Source organism: Mobula hypostoma, chromosome 3 (assembly GCF_963921235.1).
Source record: "Mobula hypostoma chromosome 3, sMobHyp1.1, whole genome shotgun sequence".
NCBI classification, from domain to species: domain Eukaryota; kingdom Metazoa; phylum Chordata; class Chondrichthyes; order Myliobatiformes; family Myliobatidae; genus Mobula; species Mobula hypostoma.
In genome coordinates, this window is record NC_086099.1 from 163,939,733 (window position 1) to 163,963,222 (window position 23,490).

The 23,490-nt window shown below is 41.9% G+C and overlaps 2 protein-coding genes across 13 annotated transcripts in view; one reads left to right on the forward strand and one right to left on the reverse strand.

Annotated features, from left to right (window-relative positions):
- tpk1 (thiamin pyrophosphokinase 1) overlaps nt 1-12,181 on the forward strand; it is a 399,771-nt gene extending 387,590 nt beyond the window's left edge. For all 11 annotated transcript variants that reach the window (XM_063044013.1, XM_063044014.1, XM_063044017.1 and 8 more), the window contains one exon: nt 12,040-12,181. In XM_063044013.1, the coding sequence (XP_062900083.1) occupies nt 12,040-12,167 (128 nt within the window). In that variant the 3' untranslated portion in view covers nt 12,168-12,181. The remainder of the gene's footprint in view (nt 1-12,039) is intronic.
- Nucleotides 12,182-12,230: 49 nt separating this feature from the next.
- sec61g (SEC61 translocon subunit gamma) lies at nt 12,231-23,189 on the reverse strand. Of its 2 annotated transcripts, none has more exons than XM_063044020.1 (4): nt 23,071-23,189; nt 20,207-20,306; nt 15,411-15,513; nt 12,231-12,350 (listed from the first exon to the last, which is right to left on the reverse strand). In XM_063044020.1, exons 2-4 carry the CDS (start codon nt 20,298-20,300, stop codon nt 12,341-12,343), a joined length of 207 nt encoding a protein of 68 aa, XP_062900090.1. In that variant the 5' UTR covers nt 20,301-20,306; nt 23,071-23,189; the 3' UTR covers nt 12,231-12,340. The 2 variants fall into 2 exon arrangements, with proteins under 2 accessions (XP_062900090.1, XP_062900091.1); XM_063044021.1 differs by having other exon boundaries at nt 23,111-23,150.
- Between the last annotated feature and the right edge of the window lie 301 nt (nt 23,190-23,490).

Consider the following 23,490-nt stretch of genomic DNA (forward strand, 5'->3'; position numbering starts at 1 on the left):
GGATCCATCTCTGTGTCCACGCCTTCGCTAGGTAGGTCCGGCCATTTGCTGCTATCTAGTGTTGAGAACTGACTTGTCGTGTTCAGCATTTTGTGTATGAGTCCCGGCCGTACATCCTGTTCCCAAGGAGGAGTCCTGGCTCTGTGTTCCATGTCCCTGTGTTCCTGTCTTTCCCTCGACCAAGGCTCTGCATTCCTGTCTCTCCCTCGACCAAGTCAAGGCTTCCGAGGTTCCTGTTTCCCTAGACCACGTCATGTCTTCGCCTAGTTCCGGAGTCCGAGCCCGAGTCAAGACCTAGGTTCTGGGTCCTTGTCCAGTCTCCGGCTCGGAGATCGAACCCAAGCCTCGTCACGTCCTCGCCTCGAGGAACCCAAGCCTCGTCATGTCCTCGCCTAGTTCCGGGGTCTGAGCCCGAGTCAAGACCCAGGTTCTGGGTCCTTGTCCAGTCTCCGGCTCGAAGTCCAAGCCCAGACTCCTAGTTCCCAGTTCCTTGTCCTGGTCCTGCTTGCCTTGCCAATGTCCTAGCCTAAGTTTGTGTTCTTGTCCCAGCTCTCTAGTCAAGTTCTGTTCCCAGTACTTCAGTATCTGTGTCTTGCATTTGGGTCTGCCACCAGTGCCCCCTTGTGACAATGCCAAATCTTTGCAAACTCCTCAGGAAGTAAGGCATAGTAGCGAGTGCAAAAGACATATCATTGTAATGAAAAATTGACTCTGCCTATCCTGCTGAGGTATCTTCTGCTTTGTCTGATTGTTATTTCACCGAGAGTATTCTGTTTTATACTATCTGTGGCAAATTTCTTATTTTTCTCACTATGCAGTTTCTTGTACATTCCATTGATTGATCAGCTCATGCTCAAATCTCTGAACTGCTATTACTGATTCCAACTGTTAACAATTCCATATCATCAGCAACTCTGTCTCCCTTGCATTTACTTTCTGTGTATAACTCACTCATTTATTTGAAAACAGCCGTGGTCCCAACACCAAATGGATCACTAGATACAGGACTTCCACTCTCAATTCTGACTCTTTTAACACTACTTATTGGCCCAGAATTTGTTAAAAATGTGTAGTGAGCATCATGCTGATTGTTACAGCTGGAGGTGGTAACAGGGTAAGTTTCCACTACCTATTAAATGCTTCTAATGGCATGTGCCTCAAATAGCCTCTGACAACCAAGTCCAGCTCCTGGCTTAGCTACTGAGCCCGGTGGAACCGTTTCTACTGACAGGAGAAGGGGCCTGCTGCTTGAGCCACAGCTTGCTCTCCATATCTTACTACCTGGCTTGCATATTACACAGACATCTAGGACGCAACATCCATGGTCGACCCTGACCAATGAAGGGCCTGTCTGAGCACAATGCTACATTTACAGCATAGGCATTCCAGCATGGAAGTTAAGATGCAAATAACTTACACTGGTTTATTGCAGTTTCTCACACTACCCAACAAAGCCTTTATGCTGGAGATCAGAGACCAGTAGTGTTCAGCTGAAGATCAGTGCTGTGACCAAGTCAAGTCAAGTCACTTTTTATTGTCATTTCGACCATAACTGCTGGTACAGTACACAGTAAAAATGAGACGTTTTTCAGGACCATGATGCTACATGAACAATACAAAAACTACACTGAACTATGTAAAAAAAACAACACAAAACTACTCTAGACTACAGACCTACCCAGGGCTGTATAAAGTACACAAATCAGTGCAGGCATTACAAAAAATAATAAGACAATATGCACAGTAGAGGGCAATAGGTTGGTGTCAGTCCAGGCTCTGGGTATTGAGGAGTCTGATGACCTGGGGGAAGAAACTGTTACATAGTCTGGTCTTGAGAGCCCAAGTACTTCGGTGCCTTTTACCAGATGGCAGGAGGGAGAAGAGTTTGTATGAGGGGTGCCTGGCGTCCTTCATAATGTTGTTTGCTTTATGGATGCAGCATGTAGAGTAAACATCTCTAATGGCGGGAAGAGAGACCCCGATGATCTCCTCAGCTGACCTCACTATCCGCTGCAGGGTCTTGCGATCTGAGATGGTGCAATTTCTGAACCAGGCAGTGATGCAGCTACTCAGGATGCTCTCAATACAACCTCTGTAGAATGTGGAGAGGATGGGGGTGGGGTGGGAGATGGACTTTTCTCAGCCTTCACAGAAAGTAGAGACGCTGCTGGGCTTTCTTTGCTATGGAGCAGGTGTTGAGGGACCAGGTGAGATTCTCTGCCAGGTAAACACCAAGAAATTTGGTGCTCTTAACGATCTCTACGGAGGAGTCCGTCAATGTTCAGTGGAGAGTGGTCATTCCGTGTCCTCCTGAAGTCAACAACCATCTCTTTTGTTTACATTCAGAGACAGGTTGTTGGCTCTACACCAGTCGGTTAGCCGCTGCACCTCCTCTCTGTATGCTGACTCATTGTTCTTGCTGGTGAGACCCACCACAGTCGTGTCATCAGGGAACTTAATGATGTGGTTCGGGCTGTGTATTACTGCACAGTCGTGCGTCAGCAGAGTGAACAGCAGTGGACTAAGCACACAGCCCTGGGGAGGGGTGGGGGGGGCCATGCTCAGTGTGATGGTGTTAGAGATGCTGCTCCCGATCCGGACTGACTGAGGTCTCCCAGTCAGGAAGTCTAGGATCCAGTTGTAGAGGGAGGTGCTCAGGCCCAGTAGGCTCAGCTTTCCAATCAGTCTCTGAGGAATGATTGTGTTGAATACTGAACAGAAGTCTATGAACAGTATTCGAACATCTTTTTTGTGCAGGTGGGTTAAGACCAGGTGAAGGGTGATGGCAATGGCATCGTCTGTTGAACAGTTGGGACTGTACACAAACTGCAGGGGGTCCAGTGAGTGGGGCAGCAGGGTCTTGATGTGCCTCATGACGAGCCTCTCAAAACATTTCATGATGATGGATGTGAGTGCGATGGGACGGTAGTCATTGAGGCAGGACACTTGAGACTTCTTCGGCACGGGGATGATGGTGGTAGCTTTGAAGCACATAGGAACGATGGCGCTGCTTAGGGAGATGTTGAAGATGTCAGTGAGAATCTCAACTAGCTGATCTTCACATCCTCTAAGCACTCTGCCAGGAATATTGTCTGGTCTAGCAGCCTTCCATGGGTTGACCAATGTTGTTTGTAACTATAAGTGGCTTGGATGAAAATATGGATGGTTTGGTTAATAAGTTTGCAGATGACTAAAGGTTGGTGGAGTTGTGCACAGTTACTGAAGATGTCAAAGGGTTCATAAGGATATAGACTGCAAATGTAGGTGGAGAAATGGTGGATAGAGTTTAATCTGAGCAAGTGTAAGCTGCTTTATGTTGGGAAGTCAAATACAAGTGGAAAGTATCTCGTCAATGCAGGACCCAGAACACCATTGCTCGATAGAGTGACCTTGGTGTCTTAGTCCACAGCTCACTGAAATTGCCTATGCAAGAAGAATAAAGAAAGACAACTGCATGATTTTCTTCATTGGTCGAGATTCAGCAACTAACGTTGCAGCGACATAAATTTTGACTAGGCCATACTTGTGTTTTGTGTACAGTTCTGGTCAACCCTTTATGGGAATTATGTGGAAGCTCTCAAAAGGGTACAGAAGAGGTTTCTCAGAATATTGTCTGGATTAGAAGCTATAAACTATAAGGTGAGGTTTGACAAACTTAGGTTGTTTTCTTGGGACTGTTGGAGGCTGAGGGGAGTCCTGATAAAAATTCATAAAATCATTAGATAGGTTAGAGATTCAAAATCTTCATCCCAGGATAGAAATTTCATATACAAGAGGACACACATTTAAGATGAGGGGTTAAGTTTTTTTTTTAACACAGATTTCTAGTTGTATGGAACGGGCCTTGAGGGGTAGTGATGGAAGCAGATAAAATAGGGACATTTAAGAGGCTTAAGTACATATATATATATACACACTGTGTGTATATATAGAACACATATAGGAAAAGGAGGGTATATGGATCATGTGCAGACAGAAATTTAGTTTAATTTGACATCGTATTTATTACAGGTATCATGAGCCAAAGGGATTGTTCCTGTGCTGTACTCTTCTATATTGTGTTTGTGCTAAGTTTTTTTTTCATTTCATTATTCTCTCTTTGATTATGAAAATATTTTGAGAGTACATATAAAGAATGATTGATGTTGCAAAAGTGTACTTGAAGAAATCCATTGAAAGTGCAGTAATCATTCATCATTCAGGGGCATATTTTATCTGTAGTATGTATTTACAGAAGTACATTTAACAATGTGCATCTACAAAAAAGTGTATTAATATTATGTGTTGTAATAAATTTAATCCTTCTGGTAATAACTAAGAATCTTCACAATATGTATCTGTTTGTAAGTGGCTTTCACAATTCATTCTGGATTGCCACTAATCATCTACTTGTTTTTAAAAATAACTGCCATCTGAGCACTATGTCATGCCAATCCTTTTCAGCCATCATCCATATCCTCCCTGGCTTAGATTCTTACACCTGTCTTTAGATAGCACCCAGTTTTGACCTCTTCTGAAATCCCCACTTTTTTACCACCTCCTAATGACTTTATCTGGCTAAGTTCTATGGTCTGGAATCCCTTACTAAACTTCTCAACCTTTCCACCTCTCCTTCCAGATGATCCTCTTAAAACCGAGCCCTCTGCACAAAGCTTTTGATTGTATGATCTAATATTTCCCTGGATGTCTCACTACTAATTATCAATTGTATGATAATTCTTTCTTATGTTCTTAATTCTCCTAGGAAGCACTGGGAATTACAACTTTATAATTAGTATATGAAAATTTAAATATCTGCAGCTACAGTGACAATAAACATTCTCCTTAAAAAGTCAGCATCAGCCATATTTTGTTAATATGGACAGTCATATTACAATGAAAGTAAAATATTCACATTTTTAAATAGAAGCATAGCAATTTGTTTTCCAAGGATTTTGGTGCCAGTTGTTTGCAACATGTTAGATTGATTGCTTTTGATGGATTACTGTGATGTTACATGATTATTTTTACTTAGGAAATATTGCTCATGTGTGACTTCACATGCCAACACATAATTATGACACATCACTTTTGCGACACTGAATTTGGAAGTTTGATTGTAGTGGCACTAATGTATTGTAGTGATGCACAGCACTGCGGCTGACTTTTGGACATAAACACATTTACATGACCTCCACATAGATATTTATAACTAATGAGTGTAGAATAATTGGACTGCAGTCTTAAGGATAATAACCTACAGCAGCTGCAATGCCTTTAAAAATTAAACTTGGTACAATAATTCTGTTAGTCTGGTACTGTAAAACACTCTTCCCATTAAAAACAAAACAAATGCTTTTTATACATGTAACAGAGCAAAAAAAATGGGAGTGAAAATGTTAAATAATTAGATAATGTTGGGTCATTCAGATTTATGCTTCCACTGATGATGCCATACATCTGTACAATCGGTCCCAGTTGATGCCTTGATCAAAGAGCTTTATAAATGATTAAGGTCCAGTCGTTGTCTCTTTTAAATATACGTTTAATAATTCAAACTCCTTAACAATGTCAAAACCTGCCATGAGAGACAAATATATTAATGAACAGAGAGGGATTTCTGTATTTTTCCGAATCCTAGACCTAGCCATTTCCCAGTAACGTAGATCAGATTAGCTAGGTCAATTTCCTATCCGACAATTCAAAACGAGCAATTTCAAAGGACCTGAAAGTGCTGGGTTTTTTTTTGGTGAAAACTTTGTGGAGTCAAAATTTAGAACTGTTTAAAACATATATGGAAGTGCGCCCTTCGATCAAATCGGCTTCTGTAAAATATATAGATAAATGATAGATAGAATAGTACAGCGCAGAACAGGCCCTTTGGCCCACAATGTTGTGCTGAACCTCAAATCCTACTTTCCATATAAGCCCCCAACTTGAATTCCTCCATATGCCTGTCCAGTAGTCTCTTAAACTTCACGAGTGTATCTGCCTCCACCACTGACTCGGGCAGTGCATTCCATGCACCAACCATTCTCTGAGTAAAAAACCTTCCTCTAATATCCCCCTTGAACTTCCCACCCCTTACCTTAAAGCCATGTCCTCTTGTATTGAGCAGTGGTGCCCTGGGGAAGAGGTGCTGGCTACCCACTCTATCTATTCCTCTTATTATCTTGTACATCTCTATCACGTCTCCTCTCATCCTCCTTCTCTCCAAAGAGTAAAGCCCTAGCTCCCTTAATCTCTGATCATAATGCATATTCTCTAAACCAGGCATCATCCTGGTAAATCTCCTCTGTACCCTTTCCAATGCTTCCACATCCTTCCTATAGTGAGGCAACCAGAACTGGACGCAGTACTCCAAGTGTGGCCTAGCCAGAGTTTTATAGAGCTACATCATTACATCGCGACTCTTAAACTCTATCCCTCGACTTATGAAGGCTAACACCCCATAAGCTTTCTTAACTACCCTATCCACCTGTGAGGCAACTTTCAGGGATCTGTGGACATGTACTCCGAGATCCCTCTGCTGCTCCACACTACCAAGTATCCTGCCATTTACTTTGTACTCTGCCTTGGAATTTGTCCTTCCAAAGTGTACCACCTCTCACTTCTCCAGGTTGAACTCCATCTGCCACTTCTCAGCCCACTTCTGCATCCTATCAATGTCTCGCTGCAATCTTTGACAATCCTCTACACTATCTACACCACCACCAACCTTTGTGTCGTCTGCAAACTTGCCAACCCACCCTTCTACAACATCCAGGTCGTTAATAAAAATCGCGAGAAGTAGAGGTCCCAGAACAGATCTTTGTGGGACACCACTAGTCACAATCCCTCAATTTAAATGTACTCCCTCCACCACGACCCTCGGCCTTCTGCAGGCAAGCCAATTCTGAATCCACCTGGCCAAACTTCCCTGGATCCCATGCCTTCTGACTTTCTGAATAAGCCTACTGTGTGGAACCTTGTCAAATGCCTTACTAAAATCCATATAGATCACATCCACTGCACTACCCTCATCTATATGCCTGGAACTCTATCAGGCTTGTGAGACATGATCTGCCCTTCACAAAGCCATGCTGACTGTCCCTGATCAGACCATGATTCTCTAAATGCCCATAAATCCTATCTCTAAGAATCTTTTCCAACAGCTTTCCCACCACAGACGCAAGGCTCACAGGTCTATAATTACGCAGACTATCTTTTTTGAACAAGGGGACAACATTTTTTTCTACCTTTTTTGAACAAGGGGACAACATTCGCCTCCCTCCAATCGTCCGGTACCATTCCCATGGACAACGAGGACATAAAGATCCTAGCCAGAGGCTCAGCAATCTCTTCCCTCACCTTGTGGAGCAGCCTGGGGAATATTCCGTCAGGCCCCTGGGACTTATCCGTCCTAATGTATTTTAACAACTCCAACACCTCCTCTCCCTTAGTCCTCACCATCATCAAGTTCCCTCTCATTGGTGAATACCGAAGAGAAGTATTCATTGAGGACCTCGCTCACTTCCACAGCCTCCAGGCACATCTTCCCACCTTTATCTCTAATTGGTCCTACCTTCACTCCTGTCATACTTTTTTTCTTCACATAATTGAAGAATGCCTTGGGGTTTTCCTTTACCCTACTCACCAAGGCCTTCTCATGTCCCCTTCTTGCTCTTCTCAGCCCCTTCTTAAGCTCCTTTCTTGCTTCCCTATATTCCTCAATAGACCCATCTGATCCTTGCTTCCTAAATCTCATGTATACTGCCTTCTTCCACCCGACTAGATTTCCTACCTCACTTGTCACCCATGGTTCCTTCACCCTATCATTTTTTATCTTCCTCAAATTTATCCCTAACATCCTGCAAGAGATCTCTAAACATCGACCACATGTCCATAGTCCATTTTCCTGCAAAAACATCCCAATTCACACCGGCAAGTTCTAGCCTTATAGCCTCATAATTTGCCCTTCCCCAATTAAAAATTTTCCTGTCCTCTCTGATTCTATCCTTTTCCATGATGATGCTAAAGGCCAGGGAGCAGTGGTCACTGTCCCCCAGATGCTCCCCCACTGAGAGATCTGTGACCTGACCCGGTTCAATACTGAAGCATTTGATAAAACACAAAAAACTGAAAATATGAATATGGTCATACAGCTTTGGAAACAAACCATCAACCTTTCTGGCCCATGGTGACTTCGATGCCGATCAAATCTTGTCCTATTTGAATTGTCATCAGAGCCCTAAAGTTTGGGATTGTTGGTTGATTTTGGATAGCAGAAATTAGAACATCCAGTTATTCCACCTTTGACCTGGGTGAATATACTTCAGCCTGCCTGACCTGACTTTGACCTATCTTTGGATTGTCCCCAAATAATGTGGTAGACCTTCACATATGCCATGTTGCCAGTTTCTTTTATTTCCTTCCCTCCTCATAAAAGTGTTACAGCACGAGAATAAGTATACCCTATTACACTCTCACCAAAATCGCTCCAGGTGTGACACAATTGAGATGATTTGGGAAAGCCCTGCATTCTACCACAGTGTCGTAAAGACACAGTCACTACCCCGTTGCTTCTTAATTGCACTTGAGATTTGAGCATAGACACAATTAAGCCTACTGTTATATTTCCAATAAAAGAAAATTAGCTAGTGGTTGAGAATGGGATTACATCAGATTTCATTAGTGATTATGCCATGCCAATTTATAAACCAATTAAGCAATTAGTAATTGTTACTCGAATACATATCATGAACTAATGAGCCACTGTCAGGTCTTAGATTAACTACTTACTCTTTACCACCAAAACACCTTGGCTTCTTCCATTAATAGCTCCATTAACTGGAAAGGCAGAGATCCTTATGCGTATAGCTGTTCACAGAGTTGTATGACTCAGAAAAGGGCTTACAGCCCACCTATGCTAACCTTTTTTGTCTGTTAATATTAATTTCATATGCCTGCATTCGAGCCATATTCTTTCTGTGCCTGGCCTATTCAAATGCCTGCCAAACTGTCACTTAAAGGCAGGAATTATTATCAGATTTCACCATCTGCTCTGGCAGCATATCCCAGGTACATCCACCCTGTGTAAAAATGCACTTAACCCTCAGATCCCCTTTCAATCTGCTACCTCTCAGCTCAAACCTACACTTTCTTGATACCTTTAACATGGGAAGAAAACTTTGACTATCTACCATATTTGAAGAAAAGATTAGCTGTATTTGTCACATGTAATCAAACATCATCGTTTGCGTCAATGACCACCATCTGAGGTTGTGCTAAGAACAGCCAGAAGTGACACTATGCTTCCAGAACCAACAACCTACCATCCATAACTGTTTGGAATATACGTGGGAAGAAAGCAGAGCACCCAGAGGAAACCTACATGGTCACAGGGACAGCATACAAATTCAGGTTAACGCTTAGCCTCCTTTGTTCCAGGAAAACAAGCCAATCCAATGTATCTCCATAACTAGTCATCCAATCCAGGCAACATTGTGGTGAATTTCTCTAGGCTTTGTGGCATGAGGAGGCATTACCAAACACAGAATGCCTAGCCTCTGACCTATATTTGTAAGCCTATTTTTGTATTTTTAAAATATTGCTAATCTCTGCAGTTTGCACCTCCCACTTAACTGTGTTAGTATTATGCATTACCTCACCCAGGATCATCCTAGAGCTCAGTACTGAGGCCGAGTAGCCATAGGGTCTTGCATAACATGACCAGCCTAAGACATTACATGCAAAGCTTTTGCCAAATAAGCCCTGTCGTCAGTTTTGACATTTGTCAAAGGTGCCAGGCTTTTGATGCTTCTGAATGACCTGATATTCAGAACAATAAACAACTTGTGAAGAAAATGAAATAATTAAAAAATGTAACTGTGTTCTCAACTTTCTCCCACAAGGCTGTTAAATTTCTTTACAGTGAATGAGTTCCTAACAAAAGATACCCCACCCCCACCACTAGTAAAACAACTGGGAAATCATTGAATCACTGACAGTATACAGCCAGCAAGTTGAGGAGCCATGGTCACATGGAATCATGAATTTGCTGAGATTCCTTTGAGTTAATAAGGGCAAATCTATGCATTACAGCTGATAAAATCCAAGCAATTAGTTGCACTTCAATTAAGAATGGAAAATATTAATCTACTTATTTTGGTTAAACTACAATGGGTGCTTCACTTGGGTAGCATATCAATTAGATGAATTGCTTCACAGTGCCAGCAATCACTGATCAGTGTTCAATTTCCACTGCTGTCTGTAAGGAGTTTGTATGTTCTGTGACCACGAGTGTTCCGGTTTCACCCCACACACTGGTTAGGGTTAGCGAGTTGTGGGTATGCTATCATGGTGCCAGAAGGATGGCAATACCTGCGGGCTTCCCCCAACACAATCCTTAGACTGTGTTGATCATTAATGCAAAACAACCGATTTCACTATGTTTGGGATGCCATAGTTAGCATGACGCTATCACAGTTTGAGGTATTCAGATTCCAATTCCAGCACTGTCTGTAAGGGTGCATGTTCTCTCCAACCACAGTGCAAAAACAATCTTTACTGGGTCAATTAGTCATTGGAAATTACCCTGTGATTAGACTAGTGTTAAATAGCTGGGTTGTTAGGTATTACAGCTCACTGCATCTCTCAATATCTAAAACTGAGGATCAATATGTACAAATATTTCCTGCTCCGCTAACAAAGGTTCTTGGGAAAATAAAAATGGAGATTGGGCTGATAGTGACTGGTCTTTCAGATATGGCTGGAGAAACCATAGCAGAATTTGGTCGGCACAAATGATACGAGCTGTACATACCAAACTATACAGAGAATGGTATAGTCAGCCACATCAAGACTCAAATTCTACACAGCTGTACACTTTTGGCTGCGATATCAGTTATGTAGAAGTGATATGAAAGAAATGTAAAGTGTGGAGTAGTCAGTTATGAAAAGAAATAGACAGCTAGAGAGTGCTATATTGGAAGGTCTTTATAATATGCAGCAAGGATCTTGTAGATGTATTAGTGTGAAATGGAAAATAAGGCAAGTAGGTGGTCAGGGATTAATGAGTACCACTGATGAAAAATATTGATAGTTAAAGCTGAGTGATGGCGATTTTCACAAGCAGTTGACTAATGCTGGGTGCTTTTCTCAATTATTGTCCATGTCTGTTGTAAGTACTGTGTACATTGGCTTGTGAGGCTAGATGATTTCTCAAAGTTGCTCTCAGATCTTTAGCCACTCCATAGCCATTTTCTTGCACTGCTCAACCCTAAATGTGTGTTGTTTTTTTTAAATACAGTCCAACAGCACCATCTCCTGGAAGAATACCAATGCACATACTGTATAGTCGCAGTCAATTCCTCCGAAACACCTCATATCCTCAACTGTAACAACACTGTCCTTTAATACTCACAACACGCTGGAGGAACTCAGCAGGTTGGGCAGCCTCCGTGGAAAAGATCGGTTGACGTTTCGGGCCGGAACCCTTCATCAGGACGAAGGGTTCCAGCCCGAAACATCGACCGATCTTTTCCACAGATGCTGCCCAACCTGCTGAGTTCCTCCAGCGTATTGTGAGTGTTGCTTTGACCCCAGCATCTGCAGATTATTTTGTGCTTACTGTCCCTTAATAATTTCCCTGAAGTAATTTCAGAACCTGCAGAGTGGGCCAAATTGTCAATCTGGCATTTGTCTTTTTCTTATCAAGGTGTAATGTAACCTTCTCAACTCAGGAGAATTCAAATTCAGCACAAGTCCCTCACCACTTTATCAATCCTTGACGTGCAGGGAAGGTATGTGACCAGGCTCACTGATATTACTATATTTCACATATTTGATTTGGAAACTCGTGGTAACATCTTTTGGCATAGATTGAGAATAGTTTCATTGTCCCCACCATCAAAACACTACTGAGAAAAGCCCCTTTGGTCTCTAATCACGCAGAAGATGAGACAATGAAGTCCCAGCAACTACAATATTGTTAAAGAAACTCACTGTACTTGCTGCTGGATGGAGTATAATATAGAAGCTTCTGGATTTCGTAATCTTTACAATTGTTCTCTTTTACAGACAATCAAGTTCTCCAGTTTGGGAAGCTCGTCAGCACCTCCAACACCTATGATGGAAGTGGAATCGTCACAATAGAAACCGATGAACCTCTGCTCTGGACAATGGGAATAAACAGGCAAATTAAGTGAACCACATGTAATTTTGAAATGAAACAATAGAACAGATTACCAAAAGATGGAAAAAAAACTCACTATTATACAAATCAAAATATTTTATTGATAAAACACAAAATATAAAGTGTTCTTTGCTGTTCTCTCATCCTCATTTTCTACGCCAAGATTATTGAGTCAGAAGGCAGGCTCTAACCACCACTGTGAAGAGATTCAAACAATATTCATTAGTTTTCAATCAATTTGAGTGCCAACATCAGCTTCACCTAGTAGGCCACAAAATTTCATTTACATTATCTATATAATAGAACAAAATCTATTTTTCTACAAGTTCTCCAGGTGTTGCATATTCACTTGACTTGTCTACAAAATAGCAACTAAAATAAGAACACTTGTTGCTGTACAGGCTCCCTGAACTGGTAAACTTTTTGAAATAAAGTGTAGGTCATGTACGGATGGAAACATCTGGATAATTCACAACCACCAACACTGAGTGGGGTCCACTTTAACAGGGTGTGTCCGATGTAATGACGTGGAAGTTTCTACCGAACTTTTTGTTCTGTGTTTGTTGACAATAAAGATAGATGCTGCGGCATCCCTTAAACTACCTCTGATGTTTTATTTACAAAAACTTACATTGGTGACCCAGAATAAAGTCACCTGGCACTCATAACAGCTTCCTGTATGCCAACTCAGCTGCAGGAAACTGCAGGTCATCTTTTGGAGCTGTTCTGAGCCCCAGCAGGACCCACAGGAGACAAATATATACACAGCTCTGGATGAGCCAGAGGCACCTGCTGTTACTCCACTCATGGAACACAGGACCTGAGCAGAGTTGGCTCGTCCAAGCTCCAGACAGGTTCAAAATGCTGGTTTCAGTGAATTCTGATGGGGAAGGGGGGGCCATGTAGGGCAATGAAAGGGGTAGAAAATATATGCATAATTCACAACCACAGACATTGAGCTAGGGTTTCAGAGGTAGGCTGTATCTGATATGATGATGTAATGATGTTAAGGTTTAGACTGAGCTTTTTGTTGTGTGTTTGTTGACAATAAAGTTAGTTGCTATGATTTCCTTTTAAACTTGAAACATCTTTGATGTTTTATTTATGAAAACCTACAAAAGTACCTGAAGGCTTTGGTTACATTTAAAAGTTGTGGTTGATACATTGAAAAAATTCTGAAACTGGCAGCTGTCAAAACACACCATTAAAATATTATATTTGAAATAAAGGCAAATTCTCAAATGACTACTTTCAGTCCAAGAATTACACTTCACATTAGTTAGAATTCATATTCTAGGACAGTGTTCAATATAATCAACTTCTAAAAAATAGAAACTCCAGGACAGTTTAATGCCTATATTAGAAAAAAAAGTGGATCTTTGAATCACAAAAAATATTAAATGCTATTTTTATATTGACTCAAACATTAGCAATCTTTTGTAAAACATGGACAGTCCACTATAGTCCAAGCCTTAGCACAACTTTACTGCTCAGATTGTATGTACAAGCAACACATTTAGTCAATGATCTATCTCAGTGGTCCCCAACCACCGGGCCGCAAAGCATTTGCTACCAGGCCGCGAGGAAACGATACGAGTCAGCTGCACCTTTCCTCATTCCCTGTCACACACTATTGAGCTTGAACGCATGCGAGGTTATTACCCGCGCGTCATCTATGTCAGCGCGGGAAGGAGATCAACTCCTCGGGCTGAAAAGTATGTTTGACATAACATCTCTGCCGGCATTCTGGATCAAAGTCAAGGCTCAATATCCTGAGATAGCCACGAAATCACTGAAAATGTTGCTTCCATTTCCAACGTATCTCTGCAATGAATGCAACAAAAACTAAATTGCGGAACAGACTGCACATAAGGAACCCCCTTCGAGTATCGCTGTCTCCCATCACCCCTCGATCGGACCGTCTTGTTGCAGGAAAAGAAGCCCAGGGCTCCCACTGATTCAGCGATATTGGTGTGTTGCAATAATTTTATATGTTCATACGGGGAAAATCTGTGCTGTGTGTTTAATATCCAAACGTTACTTAAAATGTTACCATGTTATTGACTTGTATAACCATATAACAATTACAGCATGGAAACAGGCCATCTCTGCCCTTCTAGTCCGTTCCGAACGCTACTCTCAGCTCATCCCACCGACCTGCACTCAGCCCATAACCCTCCATTCTTTTCCTGTCTATATACCTAACCAATTTTTCTTTCAATGATAATACCAAACCTGCCTCTACCACTTCTACTGGAAGTTCGTTCAACACTTACTTCAAGCTCCACTGGTAATTGACTTATCGCTACATTCAGGCAAGGAAAATATGCGCTGTGTGTTTAATATTAAATTCATTAGATAAACCCTTTTATAAACGAAATTGAGTGTATTAGCCACTTATCACCTATATTGCGTTCGTGATTAACAACCCCCCCCGAACAGAATCACCAAAAATCGGCACGTACACACATGTGCACTGGTGCCCGCGCAAGGCTTCATGGTCATTGTAGTCTTTCTCGGGGTAAACCCAACATATTTGACTGCTACTCTTGTTCGCTGGCAACCCTACCACCCTCCAGCCCCGCCCCTGGTCGGCCAGTCCGCAAGAATATTGTCAATATGAAACCGGTCCGCAGTGTGAAAAAGGTTGGGGACCCCTGATCTATCTACATTTTTGCTGTTGGACATAACAAAAAGTTATTTTTGCTATTGGACATATCTAGATTGTTTCCACTGCTGTATTTTAAATGGAAGATTTAGTAAACATTGTCCTCTTTGCTAATGCTATAAGTCTCAACATTCTTCATCTTCACCACACATTACGCCTCTTCTAGGCAGATCACCTCCCAAATTTTTTAAAATGTTAATTTATATGAAATTCTTTTAAGAACTGGGAAGTATTTTCAGTAATATCCTGAATATATTAAAGCAACATAAAAAAAATGCAAATTGGGGACACGAGAGACTGCAGATGCTGAAATCTGGAATAAAAAAAATCTGAACTGCTAAGGGAACTCAACAGGTCAAGCCAATTTCATTGGCTGGTTATATTTAACTGTATTTTTTTAAAACTTAACATTTATAATAGTTGCAAAATACGAATTAAAATTAAATTATTCTCCCCAAATCACCAAACTATAAAAAAATTGGTGTATTGTATCAATTCTACTTCAACATTTTCAGAAGCACATATTCTGTATAAACTAGATGTTTAAACCAAAGACAACCTTTAGCTCATGAAAGCCATAATACTTACACAATAATGTTATTAATTGGGATGTGGATGAGCTTCACAAAGAATCCAATGAATCCCATAATAGCAAATCCAATAGCTGTTGCCATGGCAATCTTCTGAAATTCTGTAATAAGACAGGCACATGGGGAAGTATCAAAATGAGATCAACTTCTCCAAGCCATCGGACAACTAAAGAGTATAAATGGCTAACTGATGAATCCAAAAGGGGTAGTTAGCATTAAGGTTACTTTACCGTGCTAGTATGTAGATGAATGATCATTCATATCCAACCACACACTAACAACCCAGAGTTAAACCCAAATCAAAATATCTGAATAACATTAATGACATATTATTTGTGCCACTTACTTAGGGAAGAAAATCTGCTCTTTCACCAGTCTAGACTTTGTGACCCAAGACATTAAAGCAGACATCTCTCAACTGTCCTCTGAAATCACCTAGAACCAATCTAATAATAAATAAGTCCTGGCATCAGTATTTAACTACTAAAGACACCTTTAGAAAGATCATCAGCTAATTAGCTGTTGGAAAGTATTGATGGGATAAAATATAAATGTTCTTTTGTACTTTTAAGTTAAAAGCTGAAAATGTCATTTAGTTCTCACCCTCTATAAATGAAAGCTATAAATACTACTCAATCATAAATCAAATACGTAATCTCTTATGATTTTAACCATATACAATGAAATGTTTCAATACTGAAAAACACACCCAAATATGGCCAAATACACTAATGTGCAATTTTAATTTTTTTATTCCCAAATAATACTGCACTTGAGATTTTCTGCAATCACTCCCAGAAGATTTTTGCCAACAATCAGCAGTATCAATCAACCTATCTTTATTCCTAATAGAAATTTCCTTTTTGGCAATTTGCTATTGACAAAACAATACAATCTGGTGCTGCACATTATGGTACCTTTAGGCATTCTATTAAAGAAAGGATTTTTTTTTTGCACCTTGTTACATGGATTCATGTTTAGACATTTCCAAGTTTAAAAAAAAAACTACTTCATGTATTTCAGCAAATATCTCCCATATATCTTGAAATATATTTTCATTTCAAGGTTGCCCTCCGTTTTCTCGTGATTTATTTCAATGTATTCTTACAGATTTTTATTTGTCAAGATGATACAATTGTGGAAATACCTATACCTTAAGTTTACAAATATAAAACTACTAGAAAAATTAAGTTTTCAAGTTCAAGTTTAATTGTCATTCAACCAAACACGAGTAAAACGAAACGGAGTTCCTCTGGGGCGAAGGTGCAAAACACACTACCAAGTCATACACGGCACACAAGGCACACATAGCACACACAAGACAGCAGTAAAATAGTCAAGCAAATATAGTCTGTGACTATTGCAGTATGCAGCTGAACACAATACATCTCGTCTTCTGCCAAGCAAACACTGGGAAGGACAGCACCACCTCCAGCACTCCGGCAAAGTGCACCAACTCCAATGCCTTCCTCCTGGACAGCCACAAACAGGTGACACCGCAATTTGAAGCCCGGTCCCTGCCAGACCAAGGCCACACAGCTCTGCTGCTGTCTGCTCCTGAAGGCCGAAACCCTTCTTCAGGACTTGAGAAGGGGAAAAATACCGGAATAAAAAGGTGGGTGATGGGAAGGAGACTAGCTGCAAAGTGATATGTGAAGCCATGTGGGTGGCAAAGGTTAAGGGCTGGAGAAGGAGGCATCTGATAGAGGAGAGTGGACCATAAGAGAAGGGGATGCAGGGGCAAGTGATGGGCGGGTAGCAGAGGTAAAAGGTCCGAGTGCAGAACAGAGGAAAGAGGGAGAATTTGTTTATCGAAAGGAAAATAACAAATCAATATTCATGCCATTAGGTAGGAGACCACCCAGGAAGAAGTCCTGCTGGTGGCAGATGCTGTGGAGATGCTGCTGAAGCGGTCCCCTACTTTACAACTGATCTCAACGACAAGGAGCACCAGACATAATAGACAGTCCCAGTAGATTCGCAGGTGAAGTGTTGGCTCACCTGGAAAGACTGTTTGGAACCCCGAATGGAGGTGAGGGAGAGGTGTATGGGCAGGAGTAGCACTTGGGCTGCTTGCAGGGATAACTGCCTGGAGGGAGAAATCCCCGAGGAAAGTGGAGGGACTTCGCGAAGTAAAGATGTTTAGTGGTAGGATCCCTTTGGAGATGGCCAAAATTGCAGAGGATAATGTGTTGGATGTGGAGGCTGATGGGAGTGGAAAGGGCAAAAGGAACTATCACTGTTAAGGCAGCGGAAAGACAGGGTGATCCAGATGTACAAGAAATGGAGCCGATATAGGCGAGGGCAGCATCAATATTAGAGGGAGGAAAAGCCTGCTCCTTAAAGGAGGACATCTCTGATGTCCTGGAATGGAAAGCTGCATCCTGGGAACAGATACGGCAGAGACAAAGAATCTGAGAAAGGGAATAGCATTTTTACAGGAGATACGGAGGGAAGAGGCATCATTGAGATAATGGGGAATCAGTAGGTTTATAAAAGATGTCGGTTGGCAGTTTGTCTCCAGATATGGAAACAGATCAAGAAAAGGGAGGTAGGTGTCAGAGATGGACCAAGTGTCTTTAAGGGCAGGGTGGAGAGGCAAAGTTGATAAAACTGATGAGCTCATATATGGGTGCATAAAGCAGCACCAATGCTGTCAATTATAGCAGAGGAAGAGTTGGGGATATTACTGGGGAAGGCTTCGAATCTGGACTGTTCTCCATAGCCAGACAGGCATAGCTGGGGCCCATGCAAGTTTCCATGGCTACCCCTTGAGTTTGGAGAAAGAGGGAGGAACCAAAGGAAAAATTGTTCAGGGTGATGACCAGTTCTATCAGATGGAGGAGTGGGATTGGTTAGTTCTTTTGTCAAGAAAGATGCAGAGAGTTTTTACGCCTTCTTGATGGAGATAGAAGTGTAGAGGGACTGAACATCCATAGGAAGGTGAGGCAGTCAGGGTGAAGGAATTGAAAGTTACTAAGGAGATTAAGGGCATTAGAAGTGTTGCAGATATAGGTGGGAAGGTACTGAAACAAGTAGGACAGAATGGAATCAAGATACAAGGATACAAGTTTCATAGGTGAGGAGAAAGCAGAGACAACAGGCCTAGCCAGACAGTCAGGTTTGTGGATCTTGGGTAGGATGTAGAAGTGAGCAGTGCGGGGCAAGGGATGTTGGTGGCAGTGGATAAGAGTTCTCCAGAATGGATGAGATTAGTGATGGTGTTGGAGACGTTTTCAGATGGTCCAGAGTGGGATTCACTTCATGGGGTAGGTATGAGGTGGTGTCTGAGAGATGGTGCCATGTCTCAGCAGGGTAGAGGTCAGTACGCCACACTACAGCACAACCCGTTTGTCTCTGGGCTTGATGGTACGGTTCGGATTGGAGCAGAGAGTGGAGGCCAGTGCGTTCAGAGAGGGTAATGTTGTAAGAGAGTGGCGTGTTGAAGTCAAGACAGTTGATGGCTTGTTGGCAATTCAATATGAAAAGAACCAGAGCAGGCACAGAACCTGAGCAGGTGTGTCGAAGAGGAGGAGGAGGATTGAAGACGGGAGAAGGGGCCACTAGATTAGATTCAACTTTATTGTCATTGTGCCGAGTACAGATGCAAAGCCAATGAAATACAATTAGCATCTAACCAGAAGTGCAAAAGAATAATATTTACAAAATAACTGCAAATAAAAAGTGCTACAGCACACAAATATAAAAGTACTGAGACAGTACAATACAGGCGCAATACTGCTTAGCACCACGATGGGAGGTTCAGCAGGGTCACAGCCTCAGGGAAGAAGCTCTTCCTGAGCCTGCTGGTTCGGGAGCGGAGGCTCCTGTAGCACCTACCGGATGGGAGGAGAGTAAAAAGCCCATGGTTATGGTGAGATGCATCCTTGATAATGCTCTTCACCCTGCCCAGGTAGTTTTCACCACCCGCTGGAGTGCTTTGCAGTCCGATACAGGACAATTGCCATACCACACTGAGATGCAATTGGTGAGTATACTCTCAACAGTACAGCGGTAAAAGTCTGTCAGTATCCTGGGACAGAGGTGAGTTTTCTTGATGCTTCGCAGGAAATGTTGCGCCTTTTTGATCAGGATGGAGGAGTCTGGGGACCAGGTGAGATCATCGGAAATGTGGGGACCAAGGAATTTGAAGCTTGATACACGCTCCACCACAGCTCCGTTGATGTAGATGGGGACATGAGTGTGGCTCCTAGCATGCCTGAAGTCCTTGGTCTTCTCGGTGTTAAGGGCCAGGTTGTTATCGGCACATCACGCAGCCAGGTGCCATTAGCACGTGTTGTGGAATCCTTGCCAAAGAAGTGGGCTTGGAGACAGAAACGATGGAAGAGCTCAACGTTGTGGCATGCACTGAACTCAGAGGTGCAAGTGAAGAGTGGCAAAGGAAGGGCCCCAAAGGTAAGAACATTCTGTCACAGAGGGGGGAAAGTTCAGAGGGATATTCCAGTTCTGTTCTTGTCTTTGGATATACAATTTGTCACTCAAAAACTGTACCTAGTCTCAGAAAAAGCACAATCCGTTAATCTTCTAAACTCAAAAGGAACCCCCGAGTGGCTTCTATACATTTTCAGTATTTACCACAGTATACAATGACTAAAGGTACATCTAAACCAATTGCGTACAAACCTTCAGGCTGACAGACCCTGATGACAAACCAGTTTGAATTTAATTTTTAAAAATTGGACCCCACCACTCTAATCCTGGAATTTTCTATAGCCAAGATAAGGCAAAGGCTTCAGAGCAGGACATATAAACAAAAAGGCAATAGTACTGTACCTTTCCTGTCAGGCTTCGTACACCTTTTTACAAGTCTGATTGAATCTTTCACAAACTGGCGACTCGGCTCCACAAATTGCATTACTTGGTCCATTGTGTCCTGTTGGTAAGAACATGGAAATGTGCCTTATACAGCAGAAACTAAGGCCCTCACAAATTACCAGTTCAGACTGTTCAGACTATAGTAAATGTGCCTTTATACAGCAGAAACTGAGGCCCTCACAAATTACCAGTTCAGACTATTTGCGATAACTGCCTTCAACGACTCTGAAACCTAGTTACTATGCTCAGCATTGTGATGGTGGAAAAGCCTGTTTGGAGCCAAAAACAATCAAATTTTTGCTCTTGGGCTTTAGGCAGCAAAGATGGCCAACCTGGGGAGGAAATGGTAAAAGTTGGACTGGTTACAAATCTGTAAGTAGTGGAAACTAGGCCAAATTACAGATACACTTATTTTTGTTTCATTCCAAATCTAAGATTTAGTAGACATTCATGATAACTGGTATAGTCTGGTATCTCATTTTTTGGTCCTGCTGAATGTGAACAGTACAAGGTTGCAATCAACTTTCCTTTCATCTCCACTCCTTCAAGCCCTCAATGGCTCATTTCAAAATCTATTTCACAGATTTCTCTTGCTTCGTTTCTGAAAACTGACTGTCCATCAAGATTTATTGCAAATTTCAATTTTCAAAGTATTTTATATTTCTTTTATATTCTCCCCAGTTTGGAGGAAGGGGAAGGGGCAGATGCAAATCTGGGGGGGGGGGGGGGAGATAAAAATAAAGGTAGGATTAGTGTAAACTCCATGATACTCCTCACAATCCCGATGCTGGTCACTCCCCAACACACTTGAAAGTCATTTACAGAGGCAAACTCACCAACCCACACATATGTGGAGGGGAGGGGAATAGTAAAATATCTGGAGGAAACCCTCATGGTCATAAATTTGCTCAAAGAGTTGAGTCTTTCGAAGGCCTTGCTCAATAAACCTGTGCATGTCAATTCCTTCAATATAAAGATAGAGATGTTTTAATCAGTAAGGGAATCATGTTTATGGAGAAAGAGATAGAATTGGAACTTGAGAAAAGCTGGATCGGCTATTATCATGTCCAATAGTGAGGCAAGCTCAAGGAGTCAAATGCCCTACTCCCATCAGTAGTTACTATGACTAGCTAACTTATTTGACAATCTGATTATGAATAAAATGCCACACAAAACACAAGACATTTTATTCAATTACATTAATGTTTATCTCTTTAAAGTTCACTGAAAGCTTTGACAGCAGGTTACTTCCATGTACTTGGATCATTCCAGGGATGTAACAATATTGCTATAACATCCGGGAGACGGCCGAAAATCCTTTATTAGTGATACAAAATTTTACTCTTGCAGAAGTTGCGTTTTTACTTAGTACTGAATGAGAACATTATTCATATCAGAATCCTAGAAAACTTCTGACAGTAAAGGGGGCCATTCAGCCCATCATGCCAGTTGTTATAAAGCTACCCAGCTTAACAGCACATCAACACTCAGCTTGCAGCCCTACACATTTCTTAAAGTATGAAGGATTCTGCATCTTAACAGACACTCAGACAGCAAGCTCCAGACTACATGATCCACTGGTTGAAAATAAATTTCACATCTTCCCTTTCCACCTTCTACCAACTGCATTAAACCCAAGCCCCCCCCCACCCCAATTTCAATCTATCTGATAGGGGAACAAGCTCTCACTGTCTGCTCAGTCTTGCCCCCATGTATTTTTTCACACACCTTAAAGTCTCTCTGTCACCTCTTCTGCTTCAAATCCTTTTCCAATGCTGAAATATATCCATCTTGACAAATTCTCTTAAATCTCAACCGCGCCAGAGTAATGACACGTTACTTAAAACGTGGAGACTGGCAAGATAAAGAGCAATCAAGCTCCAGCCATTGGAGACAGCTCTGACATAATTCCATTTATCACCTACAATTAAAGGGAGACCTTGCAGTTTCTTAGTAAACCATTTTAATAGACTGCATACTCACACCGCTCTCATTCCTTCATACTCCTACAGATACCATTTATTGTGCTCCCTTGCTTTGTTGCTTTCCCCAAAGTATTACGTCACACTGCTCTGGATTAGATTCCATTTGTTACTTTTCTACTCGAATTACATTGCACTCTTTATCTTTCTGCAGTCTAGATATGCAGTCTAAAGTATTCACAACCACTGTCAACATTACCAATTCTACCTAATCTGCAAAAGGTTTTTAAATCATGCCCCGTATTTTAACAAGTATTTAAAAAAAAACACAAGGGCCTGAATAGCGAGTCCCATGGTCTAGTCATTAAAAACGCCTATTTACCATTACCAGTGAGACAACCAACTTAAATTATGACATCGTGAAAATTGCCAATACTACAGCACTAGACCTCAACCATAATGGGTCAAATCATCTGACCAACCACACCCTGGGCTTCAGAAGGCCACCAGAACTCTGGTTCCTGGCGGAGACCCTTCTGGTTGACTTGAAAATTACGACGATGTAAAGCAAGTCAGTATTACTTCGCCGATAGTTTCTGACAACTGGTACATCTTGTTAATGAAATTAACCACACGAATGACATGAACTCTCGTTAGTTCAGAACAAGCCCTAGCAACACTTCATGGCGTCCAAACGCGCAGGATTGACCATGGATGAACGAAGTAAGCTATTCCAACCATTCGCCGACATATCGGCCGTCCCTTCAATCTCACAGCCTCCTTGCCAACCCTCTTATTCCCTGAACCCCAACCTTCCTTCTCCCTCTCTTCCGCCTGGATTACACGCTCCCACTGTTACCTTGACACCGACACCCCTCCCTTACCCTTCCCTCCAGGTACCTTTCTAGCGTCTCCGAGCCCGAGAAGATGTCGCTCTTACCGAGCCGCTGACGTTGCAGAGTAAAAGAACACCTTTCACGCATGCGTGGCAGTAAAACACCAAGCGGAAAGACGTCAGGCGCAACAGGAAATGAATGAACCTCTCCTTCCACGTGACGACGGTACATCCCGTCAGTGGTTTCAATCACACGTCGGCCCGCCCCTCGACGTGGAAACCTCGGTGATTAAATTGGTTGTTAGAACTTTAGCGTCAAATCCAGCTGTAAAATGATCACTGCAGTGCCTATTGGATGCACCATCAGTTCAATAATTTATTTAGTTTGAAAGCAATAACTTCTAATGGTAGGGTTTTTTTTTGACGTTAGCATGTTCAAATAGAGGTTGCGTTGAAGATACTTCTGAAGCTTCGCTTTATCAAAA

Excerpts from the sequence above, each read along its gene's own strand:
- sec61g (XM_063044020.1), bottom strand. The coding sequence starts at position 20,300 with ATGGACCAAGTAATGCAATTTGTGGAGCCGAGTCGCCAGTTTGTGAAA. Across the intron at positions 15,514-20,206 it reads TACGAAGCCTGACAGGAAAG|AATTTCAGAAGATTGCCATG; the intron begins GTACAGTACTAT and ends GTCTTATTACAG.